We start from the raw sequence: 13,627 nt of genomic DNA, 5'->3' as shown, positions 1-13,627 counted from the left end.
AATCTTCCCCAAGTGACTACGAAGATGATACAGAGGTAGATTTCTCTCAACCTCCAGTCTATGACTTAAGTGATGAGGAAGACATAGATGGCTTTGATCAGGACATGGATACATCTGAAGAATCTTGCAAAGAAGTGGAGAATTTCACAGAAGAGCAAAAGGGAGTAGAACTCACAGAACCACTGGAACCACCTATCCCAAGGCCATTACCACCCAATACAAGCTTCAAGTAGGTACAATCTTTAACCTTTAACTGTATTTTTCCACTTGAATATGGTTTGCTTGAAACAGATGGCCAGCTTAGAGCTCTCTGCGGCTTTAAGAGTAAGCGGGACATGGCTCGTACTCAGAGCTGGTGCACAAGGTTCAATAAGGTTCCACGCTTCAACTCGAAGTGTAAGGATTGGTTTCATATTCAATCAAATGGATCTCGGAAAACGTTTGGTTATCCTGGTGAGAATCTAATTTCTAAACCGCTCAGATGGATAAGTATAGATCAAGATAAAGGCGGATTTAAAAGCAAAGTTTGGGATCCTGGAATCTATGCTGATATTCCTCACCCCGGGAGCCTGACAATCTGTTTGAAGCTGCTCAGAAGCTTCACATGCCTAGTTTGGGACCCCGGAGGCTATTGTCATTCCAAGCATTGGTGGAGATTTATGGATGAATTCAAGCATAAGCCACCATAACAGGAAGCTCATCCAACGTCCAACTTAAGGACTTTAACTAAAAGTGCTAGGTGGGAGACAACCCACCATGGTATGATCGTTCCTTCTTCAATTTTTATTTAGTTTTATTTGTTTTCAAGTTTTATTTTTATTGAACCTGGAGTTTTGCATCTCATTCATATTAATCATTGCATTCTGCATACTGCATAATTGCATACCTGCATAAAAAAAAAAGGGTGTGCGACGCGACCGCATCACTCATGCGATCGCGTCAAATTGCGAAAAACACTACCCACGCGACCGCGTCATTCACGCGGACGCGTGCCCTGGAGATCGGCGTAAAGATCCAATGTCCAGAAAGTTAGGCTGGAATCGTGCGGCCATTGTGCGTTTCGCACAAATGACCCATGCGATCGCGTCACTCACGCGATCGCGTCACTTGCACAACCTCAATCCCACGCGACAGCGTGAGCGATGTGATCGCGTCGCATGGATTGCACAACACCCCAAAAGAAGACAGAGAGTTGCGCTGAAATGACGTTGGAATCGTGCGTTTAGCACAATTTCCATCGACGCGATCGCCTGCCTCATGCGATCACGTCATTCACTCTTTTAGCTATTCCATGCGATCGCGTCAACCACCATTTCAGCGCAACCACGCGACCGCATGTCCCACGCGATCGCGTGGATTCAAATTTATATCCCCCCAGTCACGCGAACCCTATCAGTCGCGCCCCCCAACCCCTCTTCTTCCTCTCTTCTTCTCCAATCACACCACCACCACCTAGCCACCACCACCGAACCACCATCACGCCGCCGACCACCCAGACGCCGCCGCCACCCACCCCCTTCCTCCTTCCCCCTTCTTTCTTCTTCTTCCTTCTTCTTTCCTCTCCAACGCCACTGCCCCCCCTCCGCGACCACTACCCACCGCCGCCGCCCCGTCACCACTGCCCAGCACCACGCACACGCCCCCTACCTTCCCCTATTACCCCCTACCCCCATTACCCCTACCTTTCCCTCCCTTCCTCCGAACAGCAGCCACCGCCACCGCACCGCCCTCTTCTGCCGCGTCGACTGCCACCGCCGTCATCCCCAGCCACCTCTCTGCCCCACTCTCTTTCTTACGCCTACCAGGTTCCGACAAACGCCACCCTTCTATCCTTCGTAGTTAATTCATATTTTTCTGTTTATGTTCGTCATTAGGTTAGTTAGATATGCATGTTGTAGTGGATTTTAGGTTGTTAGGTAGCCTAGGATGTGGTTAGTGGCTTTAGGTCTGTTTAATTGCGCTGTTCGTGTTTTTGTTTCATTATTTTCGCAATTCTGCTGTTGCTGTAATGTTAGTTTTGTTCATATGCTGTAATTTCTTGTTTCATGCTGCTCTTTACTCTGATTTTTCATGATTCTTATTCCTTATATGTAATTGCAGCTGTATTTTTAATTCATATGAACTATTCTGTTGTTGTTTATTTTTCGGGACAATCCAATTTTAGCCAGAATGCTGCCCAAATTTCTGTAACATGTTTCCATTCATGTCTTGATTTTGGCATTTTCAACTGTGCTTTCCTAAGATTTAACCAAAATAATTCATGAATGCTAGGGCACGCATTCTTATTCTCTTTGATTTTCTGGTTCATAAATTGCATTTTTTATGTTTGATTCCAATTTTTGCTATTTCTATATCTATTTGAATCATCATCAACCTGTTTTCCTTATTTGGATATGAGTTACTTATAGCTTCTAACTGTGAATACTTGTTACTTGGAATATTTTCATTATGCCACTTACTTTAACCCACTTTTTACTAACTCACTAATGTTAACTTCCTAAACTCTTTTTCAATTCTAGCCAACCTAACCTTCCAAAACTTCTCTTCTGATTTTCTTTCACTTTCTTTTAACATTCTAACCATGGCATGATGTTACTTTTTCTATTTAACATGAATTCAATTACATTTTGGATTGTGAATTCTCCTTTTCGGACTTTTAACTCCTATACAATCCTTAATGCACATTTACTTAACTCATTTTCCTTATTCCATTGCTCCTTTGCCACTTTGTGTTTCTTTTGATTATTTGCCTATTTGTTTTTCTGTTTTTATTATATCCTAGTTTTCTGTCTTTCAGGATGTCTGCCACCCAGAGAAAAGGAAAAGGAAAGGCTACTACTGGAAAACGGAAAAGAGGAGAATCTTCCATGTCCATTATGGATATTATGCATGATGACTCCTTGCGGGAGAAAAATTTTACCCCGCAGGAGAAGGCCGACCAGCTAATCCCTGCCACTGATCCCATAAAGTTTGCAAACCGATACTGTGAGCTGAGGTATCTGGTGTTTGCAGCCTCCAGGAACCTGTACCTGGGGAGGACACTGAAGATCCCAGAAGAACTCCAGCAATAGACCTCTGAGCAAATCAAACAAAGAGGCTGGTTCTTCCTGGAAAGAAACCTGACTGAGGTCAATGCATCTTTGGTAAGGGAATTCTACTGCAATTACTTCAAAACCTCCCTAGATGCAGTGAACCTTAGAGGAAAGCAGATTCTGGTCACTGAAGAGGCCATTGAAGATGTTCTGAAGCTTCTGCCTAAAACTGATCAGCTGGATGGTTATCAGAAAGCTGAGGAAGATATGCGCTTCATGAAGTTTGATTGGGATGCAGTCAAGGCCCGGATAGCCCTTGACCTGACCGTTCCTTGGATTATGGGTCAGAACACTACCATGCCAAAGGGAATCAAGCGGATCTACTTGAATGATGAGGCTCGGCTATGGCATCAGATACTTAGCAACTTCATTATCCCGAGCACTCACGAGACTGAGATACCAGCCGCTATGATCACCCTCCTATGGTGTGTGATGGAGGGTAAGGACCTGTACCTGCCACGCTTTATCCGGTACCATATGGCCAGGGTCCATGTCCGAGGCACTCTTCCCTTTCCCTATTTGATTACACAGCTAGGCCGTCGAGCTGACGTGCCTTGGGAGGATGCTGATGAAAAGCCACCTGCTGCAGAATGCAAGAAGATTATCCCTCACAGCAGGAACTTTCTAGCTTTGGGCTACAGACCTCCTTTCCTCACTGCTACTGCTGCCACAGCCACACCATCTGCCGGCCCCTCTTCCTCTACAGCTGCCCCAGCTACCCCTGTCACCACCATTGCACCTCCACCTGCCCCAGAGCCCGTCTATCATCTAGTGCACCGCCTGTTTCGACGGCTTGACCAGATGGAGCGTCGCAACAAGCGACGCTATGAGCACCTGAAGCTGATGATACGATCTGGCGACATCCCCTCCGAGCCTGACACACCATCCGAGGCATCTGAGGAGGAGGCGGATGCGCCCAAGGCTGCGACTCATCCACAGCAGGAGGCAGAGCAGGCAGGCACCCAGCAGGCAGCACACCAGCAGGAGACCCCGCATCAGATTCAGGCTGTAGACCCCGAGATCCCTATCCAGTCAGCACCTCCTCTGCCACAGGCAGCTCCTCAAACCACCACCATAGAGACTCCAGCTATCCGTCCTTCCAGTGATGACACCCCTTCACACCCTGCTTGAGTGAGCATCAGGGACGATGCTAAATTTTAAGTGTGGGGAGGTCGCCATCTCTGGCGTTCTTTTTTTTGGTGAACCACTACATACTCTTTTTATTTATTTTGCTACTTTTCTGTATTTTTCTTTTTATTTTTATTTTTCTTTTTCAGTACTTATACATTGCTATTTTCATGTATTTATACTCTATTTTCTGCATTCTGCATTTTTAGTTCATATTTTAGCCATTTAGTTTAGTAGCAATTCTAACTTATTAGTTATAGAAATTGTGGATTAATTAGTATAGTTTACCCTTCTTAGCATAAGATAGCTTAGTTTAATTTGAAAATATAAAAAGGAAGTAAACTAGGAACTTGAACATAATAGAAACAATCCACACACCTTGTATATATAGCATTATATGTTAGTTAGTTAACAACATTTCATCAAGGAGAAACACTAGAACTTTAAAGCCACCTTAAGTTTTACATTGAGAATAATGGGAATTTTTAACTAAACCTGCATGACATACATAACTGATAAATGATTTTTGAGCTAGAGAACACACAGCCTGTGAGTTTTGAGCTTAATTGTATGGTTACATTCAAACCATAATATTTTATTCCAGTGTGTTCTGCCCTTCTTTTTTATTCTGATGTTCTTTACTTTGTTTTAATCTATATGTCCGATTATAGAATATAACTACATACCAAGAGAGTGATTGAGGTCATTGTTTAATTTTTATCTCACTTATCCCAAAATAGCTTACCTTTCACATCACCCTTGTTAGCCCCTTGAGCCTTTAAATCCCCTTTTATTCTATAAATCACATTACTAGCCTTAAGCAGAAAAATAAAATAAAATAAATCCCAAGTTGAATCCTTGGTTAGCTTAAGATAGAAATTGTGTATGGTTTACATGTGGGAAACCTATTGGGAACATGGATGATAAAAACAAAAAGGTAGAAAAGTTGAAAAAAATAAAATAATTCAAATAAACATTTTGGGAAGCATGCTCATGTGAACTCAAAATAATTGAATTACCATGTGTGTTAAAAAAATGTTATTTTTCAGTATTTGAATAAAGGGAACACAAAAGAATTCCCCAAGTGTGAAATAAAGCAATGCACATGGGATAAAAATAATAAACATTAAAGGCATGAGCATGTAACATCAAAAGTGGGAAAATATGGGAAAATAGGAAAAGAAGCTTTGCTTTAGAAAGTATGTATGTTAGGTGAGATATTAGACTAATCAAGGATTCACTTAATTAGCTCACTTAGCCTTATACATATACCCTTACCTTTACCTTGGCCCCATTACAACCTTAATTAAAGACCTCATGAATTTTGTATGCTTATATTCTATAATTGTTGATTGGTTAGATGAAGAACAAAGTTATAGAAAGGAAGGATAAAAAGAAGAGTAGAGTGATTAACCCAATAAACACTGAGTGACTAGAGAGTAAACACAAAATCCAGTGAGGATTCAATAGCTCATTAACATATATCTCTGCTTGAATTATTAATTGTCTTGCAAAGTTTATAAAATGTTTTTCTCTCCCATCTCAACTGTAAAAGTGCTTTATCATTATCTAAGGTTTGGCTACATATATATATATATATATATATATATATATATATATATGACTCCTTGAGAATGTGAATTAATTCAACTACATGTAAGCTTTATATACAAGTAAATAACAATTAAGAATTGCATGATGCATCTAGGTAGTTGCATTTAGATTAGGTTGCATTGCATGGCATTCCACCACTTTAACCTTAACTTACTCTTTATCTTGGACTTAGCATGAGAACATGCTATTGTTTAAGTGTGGGGAGGTTGATAAACCCATATTTTATAATATATTTTATGCTTAATCTGAGTGATTTATTCAATCCTTCACCCACTTATTCATATTAATTGCATGGTTTTACTTTCCCTTCCTTAATATGTGATGTATGTGAAAAACATGTTTTCTATGCTTTAAAATTAATTATTTTAATTACCTTTATTTCCATTCGATGCCGTGATTAGTGTGTTGAGTAGTTTTAGATCTTCTAAGGCAGGAATGACTTAAAGGATGGAAAGGAAACATACAAAAATGGAAGGAAAGTACTAAACAGAGTTTTTGAAGAAACTGGCAGCCACGCGATCGCATGGGCGACGCGGCCGCATGCCAGCGCGAAAAGACATTGACGCGACCGCATGACTGACGCGACCGCGCGCCTCGAGCGAAACACATATGACGCGGTCGCATGACTGACGTGACCGCGTGACAGGAAAAACTCCGAATGACGCGACCGCGTGACCCACGCGGATGCGTGACAGAGGCCACGCACCAGAAATTGCAGAAAACGCTCCCAGCGAATTCTGAAGCCCTTTTTGGCCCAAATCCAAGTCCAGAAGGCATAGACCAGAGGTTATGAAGTGGGAAAATACATCCATTCAAAGAGAGTCATCCACTTTAGTTAGTTTTCATGATTTAGATTTAGTTTTGAGAGAGGTTCTCTCCTCTCTCTCCTCTCTTTAGGATTAGGATTTAGAATTAGGATTTTATTCGCTTTTAGGATTATCTCTTTATCAGGTTCAACATTCCCTTTTATTTACTTTTGCAATTTAATTTATGAATTCTTCCATGTTATAGATTACTCTTTTGAATTAATGTTATTTGAGGTATTTCAGTTTATTATTGCTTTCTTTTATTTACATTATTGTTATTCCCATCTGAAGACGTTTTTATTCCAGTAGATTTACTTTTCTCCCTTTGGTCTTGGTTAAGAAATCAGTAACTCAGGAGTTATCAAACTCAAACATGATTGATAATTGTTATCTTTGTTAATTAAATTGAACTTCAATAATCCCAATCTTTTCTTAGGAAATAAATAGGATCCGAAGATCAAACCAATTAATCCCTTGACCTTCCTTTGCCTTAGTAAAGGTTAACAAAGTGGAATTAAGATTCAATTCTCATCATCATTGATAAGGATAACTAGGATAGGACCTCCAATTTCTCATACCTTGCCAAAAGTTTATTTATAGTCATTTATTTATTTGCCATTTAAATTACTTGTTCTTCATTTACTTTATTTGCTAATTAAACTATTCACTCCTCATTGTCAAAACCCCAATTTACAATCTCCATAACCAATAATAAGAACATACTTCCCTGCAGTTCCTTGAGAAGACGACCCGAGGTTTGAATACTTCGGTTATCAATTTATTTAGGGGTTTGTTACTTGTGACAACCAAAACGTTTGTATGAAAGGACTTTTGAAGGTTTAGAAATTATACTTGCAACGAGGATTTATCTGCAAATTTTTAGACCACGCAAAAGTTATCTCATCTAAATGGCGCCATTGCCGGGGAACTGCAATCGTGTGCCTTATTATTGGTTATTGTAAATATTTTTCTTTTACTTGTTATTTGTCTTTATTTTCCCTTTTTATTTCTATTAGCTACTATGAATTCTCACCTTTTTCGCTTTGAGTTTGGTTCTAATGTTATTGAAAGGAATGGAAGTTATAATAGGAACATGCATCAAGGTCAGACCAATTAAAGATGGATAGAGCCAAGAGGATCTGATCAACCCTTTAGGCAACAACACCCTCCAAGATATCATGGACAAAGACCATTCTACAATGCATACCAAGCAAATAGACGAAGGTCCGCAAAAGTTATCTCATCATTACTTCAAGGTCCACCCCGCCGAAGGTCGGCATACCTTTTGGCTGACGTTAGAAGGGAAACGTCACATATCGACTTACTGGAGTTTCGGGGCAGGAGCTAATGCCTTTACCAAAATAACATATAAAGGGTTATCTCCTGAGAACAAGAGGGTTGCCGACGTATTGTTGGCTGTTTTTGGGAAGAACCTCGTTAATCCCCATCTCCTCATGGGTGATCGGGATATGGCTAGGAATTATATATGTGAGTAGCCGTATAGCAGTTTACCCATGTTTACAATTGTCCTTTTTATTCTTTCGATTTGACGACTAACAGGCTCTTGCGTTTTGTTGCAGTGTCAATGTCTGCCGAGGTAACAGGACTTGATGCTTTGTTCAACACCTTCTTGGCTGATGTCCGTGATGATGACTCCGCTACCCCTGCCCAGGAGGTGCCAGCTGATGACGTCATTGAGCTCGAGGTCCCGTCCCAACCTACTCAGGGGGAGGGGCCCGGAACCAGCTCTGATTCGGGTCCTCAGTAGGAGGTAGGGACTGGTTTGGGACCCCGACCAGAGGGGGATCTGGGGGCCGAGGAAGAGGGTGACAATCTAAGGAAAAGGAAATCACCTTCTAGTCCTGAAATTGAAGTGTTGGTTGAGAACCCAAAGAAAAGGAGGCCGTCTTCCAGTCCGGAGAGGGTTCTCACCATTATGGAGAAGAACTTTGACGTCGAGACCTTTATCGATTCTCAGCTGCTTTTCGGCATGGAGGACTTCTTTTACGATGGGGACCTTGCTTCGCAAGCGAGGTGGATGTACCGCACTTGGCTTCGAGGAGCAGCTATAGCGAGGAAGGCGGAATCCGCCTTGGCGGGAACGCGGTCTTTGGAAACGAAACTTGAATCTTCTGTCAAGGCCAATACCAACTACAGAGATGAAGTGAAGTTGCTTCGGGAACAACTTGCTGCTGCCGAGGAGAGGGCCAAGACAGCCGAAGAAAAGGCCAAGGTTGCTGAGGAAGAAGTCAAAACTGCTAAGGAAAAGGTCAAGACTGCTGACGCCTCCATGGCGCGTCTTACTGAGCGAGAGCTCACCCTAGAAAGTCAACTTAACACTGCTCAGGGTCGGGTGGTCGCGTTGGAGAAGGAGCGTGATGAGTCCCTCTCTTCGGCCAAGGCGGCCCAGGGTGAAGCTGTTGAATTTAAGAAGAAGTATAAAGACACCGTGAAGCAGGGTAAGAATGCTATCTTGATGACCGAGGAGGCCCTCAAATCCCAAGTAAAGCTGCTGGCTCCCGATTTTGATACCTCAGCTGTTGGCATGTTCAAGACTATCAGAGATGGCAAAATCGTTGATATGCCAAAGAAGTGACTTGTGTTCTTCTAACTTGTGTGTTTTTGTAACTTGTAAACTTTGTAGTCCTTTTTGAACTGTTTGAGTCCGTTTGCCGTCTGATCGGCATGTGACAAATTGCCTGATTCTCGCCTTGTTGGCGCTTATTTTTCTTTATATTCTTTTTACTGTTTTCTTTGGTATTAGCTATTTGCGTACGAAAATTTTACCGTCTTGCTGGTATTTAGTAAAGCCAGGTCGTGACTTTTATCGTTCCACCAGCCGCATATTATGGTGTTCGTTACTTTCGTGGTTGCCGGGGTGATCAGTCCCGGGGCACCGTGTCGTTATGAAATGAAAAGAACAAATAATAATGACTCATCATGGTAGTTTAATAATGATGAATAAGAAAAGGAGATGACGAGTAGCAGATAAATAGTAGTGGTAAATGGTTCAATCATGAAATGATGGTAAATATATGACAAGGACGAATGACAAATATATGACAAGAACAAATAATCCATCTTAATGTCTTACAAAGCCGGCTTGAACGGCAGGTCAGTTGTCCTGTTGGTGGGTTTGGCCTAGGAGTAGAATCTTCTCAGATTGCCCGTGTTCCATGTTCTCGGGACTTCCTTGCCGTCCAGCCGTTCCAACTTGTAAGCACCCATGCCGATCACCTCTTTCACCCTGTATGGACCTTCCCAATTTGCCGCCAACTTTTCTTCCCCTGGTGTCGGGAGCCCAATATCATTGTGCCTTAGGACCAGATCATCCTGTTCAAACTCTCTCTTGAGCACCTTGGCATTGTAACGCAGGGCCATTCTTTGCTTTAACGCCATTTCTGATGAATGCGCCGTCTCCCTGGCCTCATCTATCAAATCCTTTTCTACGGCTTCCTCAACTCCTTCTAGGAGTAGCCGTGGGATAGGCTCACCGATCTCCATAGGCATTATTGCCTATACCCCATATGTGAGTCGGAAGGAGGTCTCCCCGGTAGATGGCTGCTGAGTCGTGCGATAGAACCAGAGGACTGACGCTAACTCGTCCGCCTATGCTCCCTTTTTCTGGTCAAGTCTCTTTTTGAGGCCTTGCAGGATAACCTTGTTCGCAGCCTCAACTTGACCGTTGGTTTGGGAATGCTCTACTGACGAGAATTTTTACTTTATGCCCAGGCCGGCAAGGAACTCTCCGAACTTCTTATCAGCGAACTGCGTCCCGTTATCCGAGATGACGACTTGCGGGATTCCAAACCTGGCTATCACCTGTCTCCACATGAACTTCCGACAGTTTGCCGAGGATATACTAGCTAACGGCTCGGCCTCTATCCACTTGGTGTAATAATCGATGGCCACTATTAGGTACTTGACCTGTCCTGGCCCGATCGGGAAAGGTCCTAACAGGTCGACTCCCCATTGTGAGACATGTCGGGAAACCGTTAGTAGGCTTAACTCGGCCATTGGTGCTTTGTGGAAGTTGGCGTTATCTTGGCATCTTTTGCACCTTCTAACGAATTCTTTAGAATCCGCCATTATAGAGGGCCAGTAATAATCGACTCTGACAAGCTTTCTGGCTAGGGCCTTTCCTCCGATGTGGTGACCGCAGCATCCCTCGTGGACTTCTCTAAGTACGTAGTCTATTTGGTCGGGATGCAGACACTTCAACAGGGGTTGGCTAATCCCCTTCTTAAACAACTGGCCTTGTATGATTGTATACTTGGCCGCTTCTCGCCTTATTGTCTTTGCCGCTTTCTCGTCGTTGGGGAGTTTGGCCTTTTCCAAGAAATTGATGATTGGGTTCATCCAGGAGGGATCTACCTGGGTCAGATGCAACGCCACTGCTGGTTCTTTTATCAAATCCTAAATGAGAGATCGGTTTCCCGTCCCTGGTTTTGTGCTCGCCAGTTTTGATAGGAGGTTTGCCGGTGCGTTCCTCTCTCTCGGGACGTGCTGAACCGTGACTTCCTCGAATTGCTTACTCAATTCCTTGACTTTCTCCAGATATTTCTGTAGTAGTGAATCTCTGGCTTGGTAGGTCCCATTGATCTTCGAGGTCACGACATGTAAGTCGCTACATATTTCTAGTCTGGTAGCTCCGACCTCTCTTGCTAGAGCTAGGCCGCCCAGTAGGGTCTCGTATTCTGCTTGATTGTTCGACACCGGGAATTTAAACTTGACTGACTGCTCGTATACAACTCCACTTGGGTTTTCTAATATGATTCCTGCTCCTCCAAACGTTTGGTTGGATGCTCCGTCTACATGGAGCTTCCACCGTGTGCTCGGTGTCCCGGCAGGGTCCCTTGTGACCTCTACTAGGAAGTCAGCCATGGCTTGAGCCTTGATTGTGTGCCTGGGTTCATATTGCAAGTCATATTGGGAGAGTTCAACAGCCCAAGTCATCATTCTACCCGCCAGATCGGGTTTTTAGAGTACTTGGCAGATTGCCTGATCCGTCCTGACGATTACTTGGTGTCCTTGAAAGTACTACCGCAGCCTGTGGAACGAGGTCAGGAGCGCATATGCCACCTTCTCCAGCTTGTTGTACCTTAGCTCTGCTCTTGGATCTTCCCTTCTTCTCGCACCAAGACCGCCGCCAATGCCGCATCGGTTACTACCAAGTACAAGTACAACGCTTCTCCATTCTTAGGCTTCCCCAAGACGGGAGGTGCCGAGATTATTTCTTTGAAGTGTTTGAAAGCATTATCACATGCCAGGGTCCACTCGAACGCTATCCCCTTTTTCACCAAGTTGAAGAAGGGTAGAGCCTTGGCCGCCGACGCTCCAAGGAAGCGGGACAGCACGGTGAGTCTACTCGCCAAACTTTGGACATCTTTCACACATCCCGGGCTCTTCATTTGTAGGATCGCTTCGCATTTTTTCGGGTTGGCCTCCACTCCTCTCTGGGTTATCATGAACCCCAATAATTTCCCGGCATCGACGGCGAAGGCACACTTGAGTGGATTAAGCCTCATGCCGTATTGTCGGAGAGAGGAGAAGACGTTTTCCAGGTCGCCGATGAGGTCCTCAGCTTTGGCGGTCTTGACCAGGATATCATCTACGTACACCTCTACCGTCCTGCCAATGAGGTCTTTGAATATCTTATTCATCAGCCTTTGGTACGTAGCCCCTGCGTTCTTCATCCCGAACGGCATCACCTTGTAGTAGTATGTCCATCCTGGCATTATAAATGCCGTTTTCTCTTCATCTGACCAGTGCATCGATATCTGATTGTACCCGGAATAGGCATCCATGAAATTCAGATATCGGTACCCTGCCGCCGCGTCAACAAGAGCATCAATGTTGGAAAGGGGGAAAGAATCCTTGGGACATGCTTTGTTGAGATCAAAATAATCCACGCACATTCTCTATTTCCCACTGGGCTTTTTAACTAGGACTACAGTTGACAGTCAAGTCGAGTAGTCGAGTTCCCGGATGAAGCCCGCTTCTAGTAGACTGGCCGTTTGCCTGGCCACCTCTTCCGCCCTTTCTTAGGACATTTTCCTCCTCCTTTGAGCCAACGGCTTTGCTTCTGCTCTTACGGCTAGTTGGTGTGACATGAACTGGGGGTCTATACCCGGCATGTCGGCCGGAGTCCAGGCAAACAAGTCACCGTTAGCTCTGATCATCTCCATCAGGGGTTCTTTCAAGTCATGAGGCATGTTTCTGTTTACAAAGGTGAACTTTTCATCCGAGTCACCGACCCTGAACTTTTCGAGGTCCCCTCAGGTTCCGGCCTGGGCTTGTCATCAACCCTGGCGTCCAGGTCGGCAAGGAAGACACCGGATGCTTCCTTAGATTTCTTCCTCAGAGAAAGGCTGGCGTTGTCGCATGCGACCGCCATTTCCAAATCTCCCATAATGGTCCCCACTGATCCGTCATCTGCAACAAACTTCATTATCAGCAGTTTGGTGCAAATCACTGCTCCAAACTCGTTGATGGTCTTCCTCCCCAAGATGGGGTTGTAGGCCGTGGAGTCTCTTAAGACAACGAACTCCGCCATTAGCGACATCTTCCCTCAACCTCCGCCAATAGAGACCGGGAGGGAAACTACTCCGTCAGGCTTGATGAAGTTATCGCCTAGGCCGACGACGCCGTGTTGGCGGCCCCTCAAGTCGGTATCCCGTAGGCCCAAAGCATCAAATACATTGCGGAACATGATGTTGGAATCAGCTCCCGTGTCTACTAGGATCCGTTTTACCAGGCCGGTGCCCACCCTGGCTGTGCTCACCATCGGAGGGTTCTCCGTCACATCATCAAACCATTGATCTTCGAGGCCGAATGATATCAACGGTACCCTCTGCGAGGGCGACGTGGAGCCAGAAGACATAGCTAAGACCTTGGCGTCCTTCTTGCTAGCCGATTTCGATCTGGGGGAACATCTCTCCCGATCATTACATTTACAACAGTGAGGTCGCGTTCATTATCCTCCTC

The 13,627-nt window shown here is 44.2% G+C and overlaps 1 protein-coding gene across 1 annotated transcript; it reads right to left on the bottom strand.

Annotated features, from left to right (window-relative positions):
- Positions 1-11,056: 11,056 nt before the first annotated feature.
- LOC140177510 (uncharacterized) lies at positions 11,057-11,596 on the bottom strand. Its single transcript, XM_072210628.1, has one exon. It carries the CDS (start codon positions 11,594-11,596, stop codon positions 11,057-11,059), a length of 540 nt encoding a protein of 179 aa, XP_072066729.1.
- Between the last annotated feature and the right edge of the window lie 2,031 nt (positions 11,597-13,627).

The sequence above is a fragment of the Arachis hypogaea genome, chromosome 13, assembly GCF_003086295.3.
Source record: "Arachis hypogaea cultivar Tifrunner chromosome 13, arahy.Tifrunner.gnm2.J5K5, whole genome shotgun sequence".
Taxonomy (NCBI): domain Eukaryota; kingdom Viridiplantae; phylum Streptophyta; class Magnoliopsida; order Fabales; family Fabaceae; genus Arachis; species Arachis hypogaea.
The sequence above is the reverse complement of the archived record's forward strand: the minus strand, read 5'-3'. Positions and strand labels throughout refer to the sequence as shown.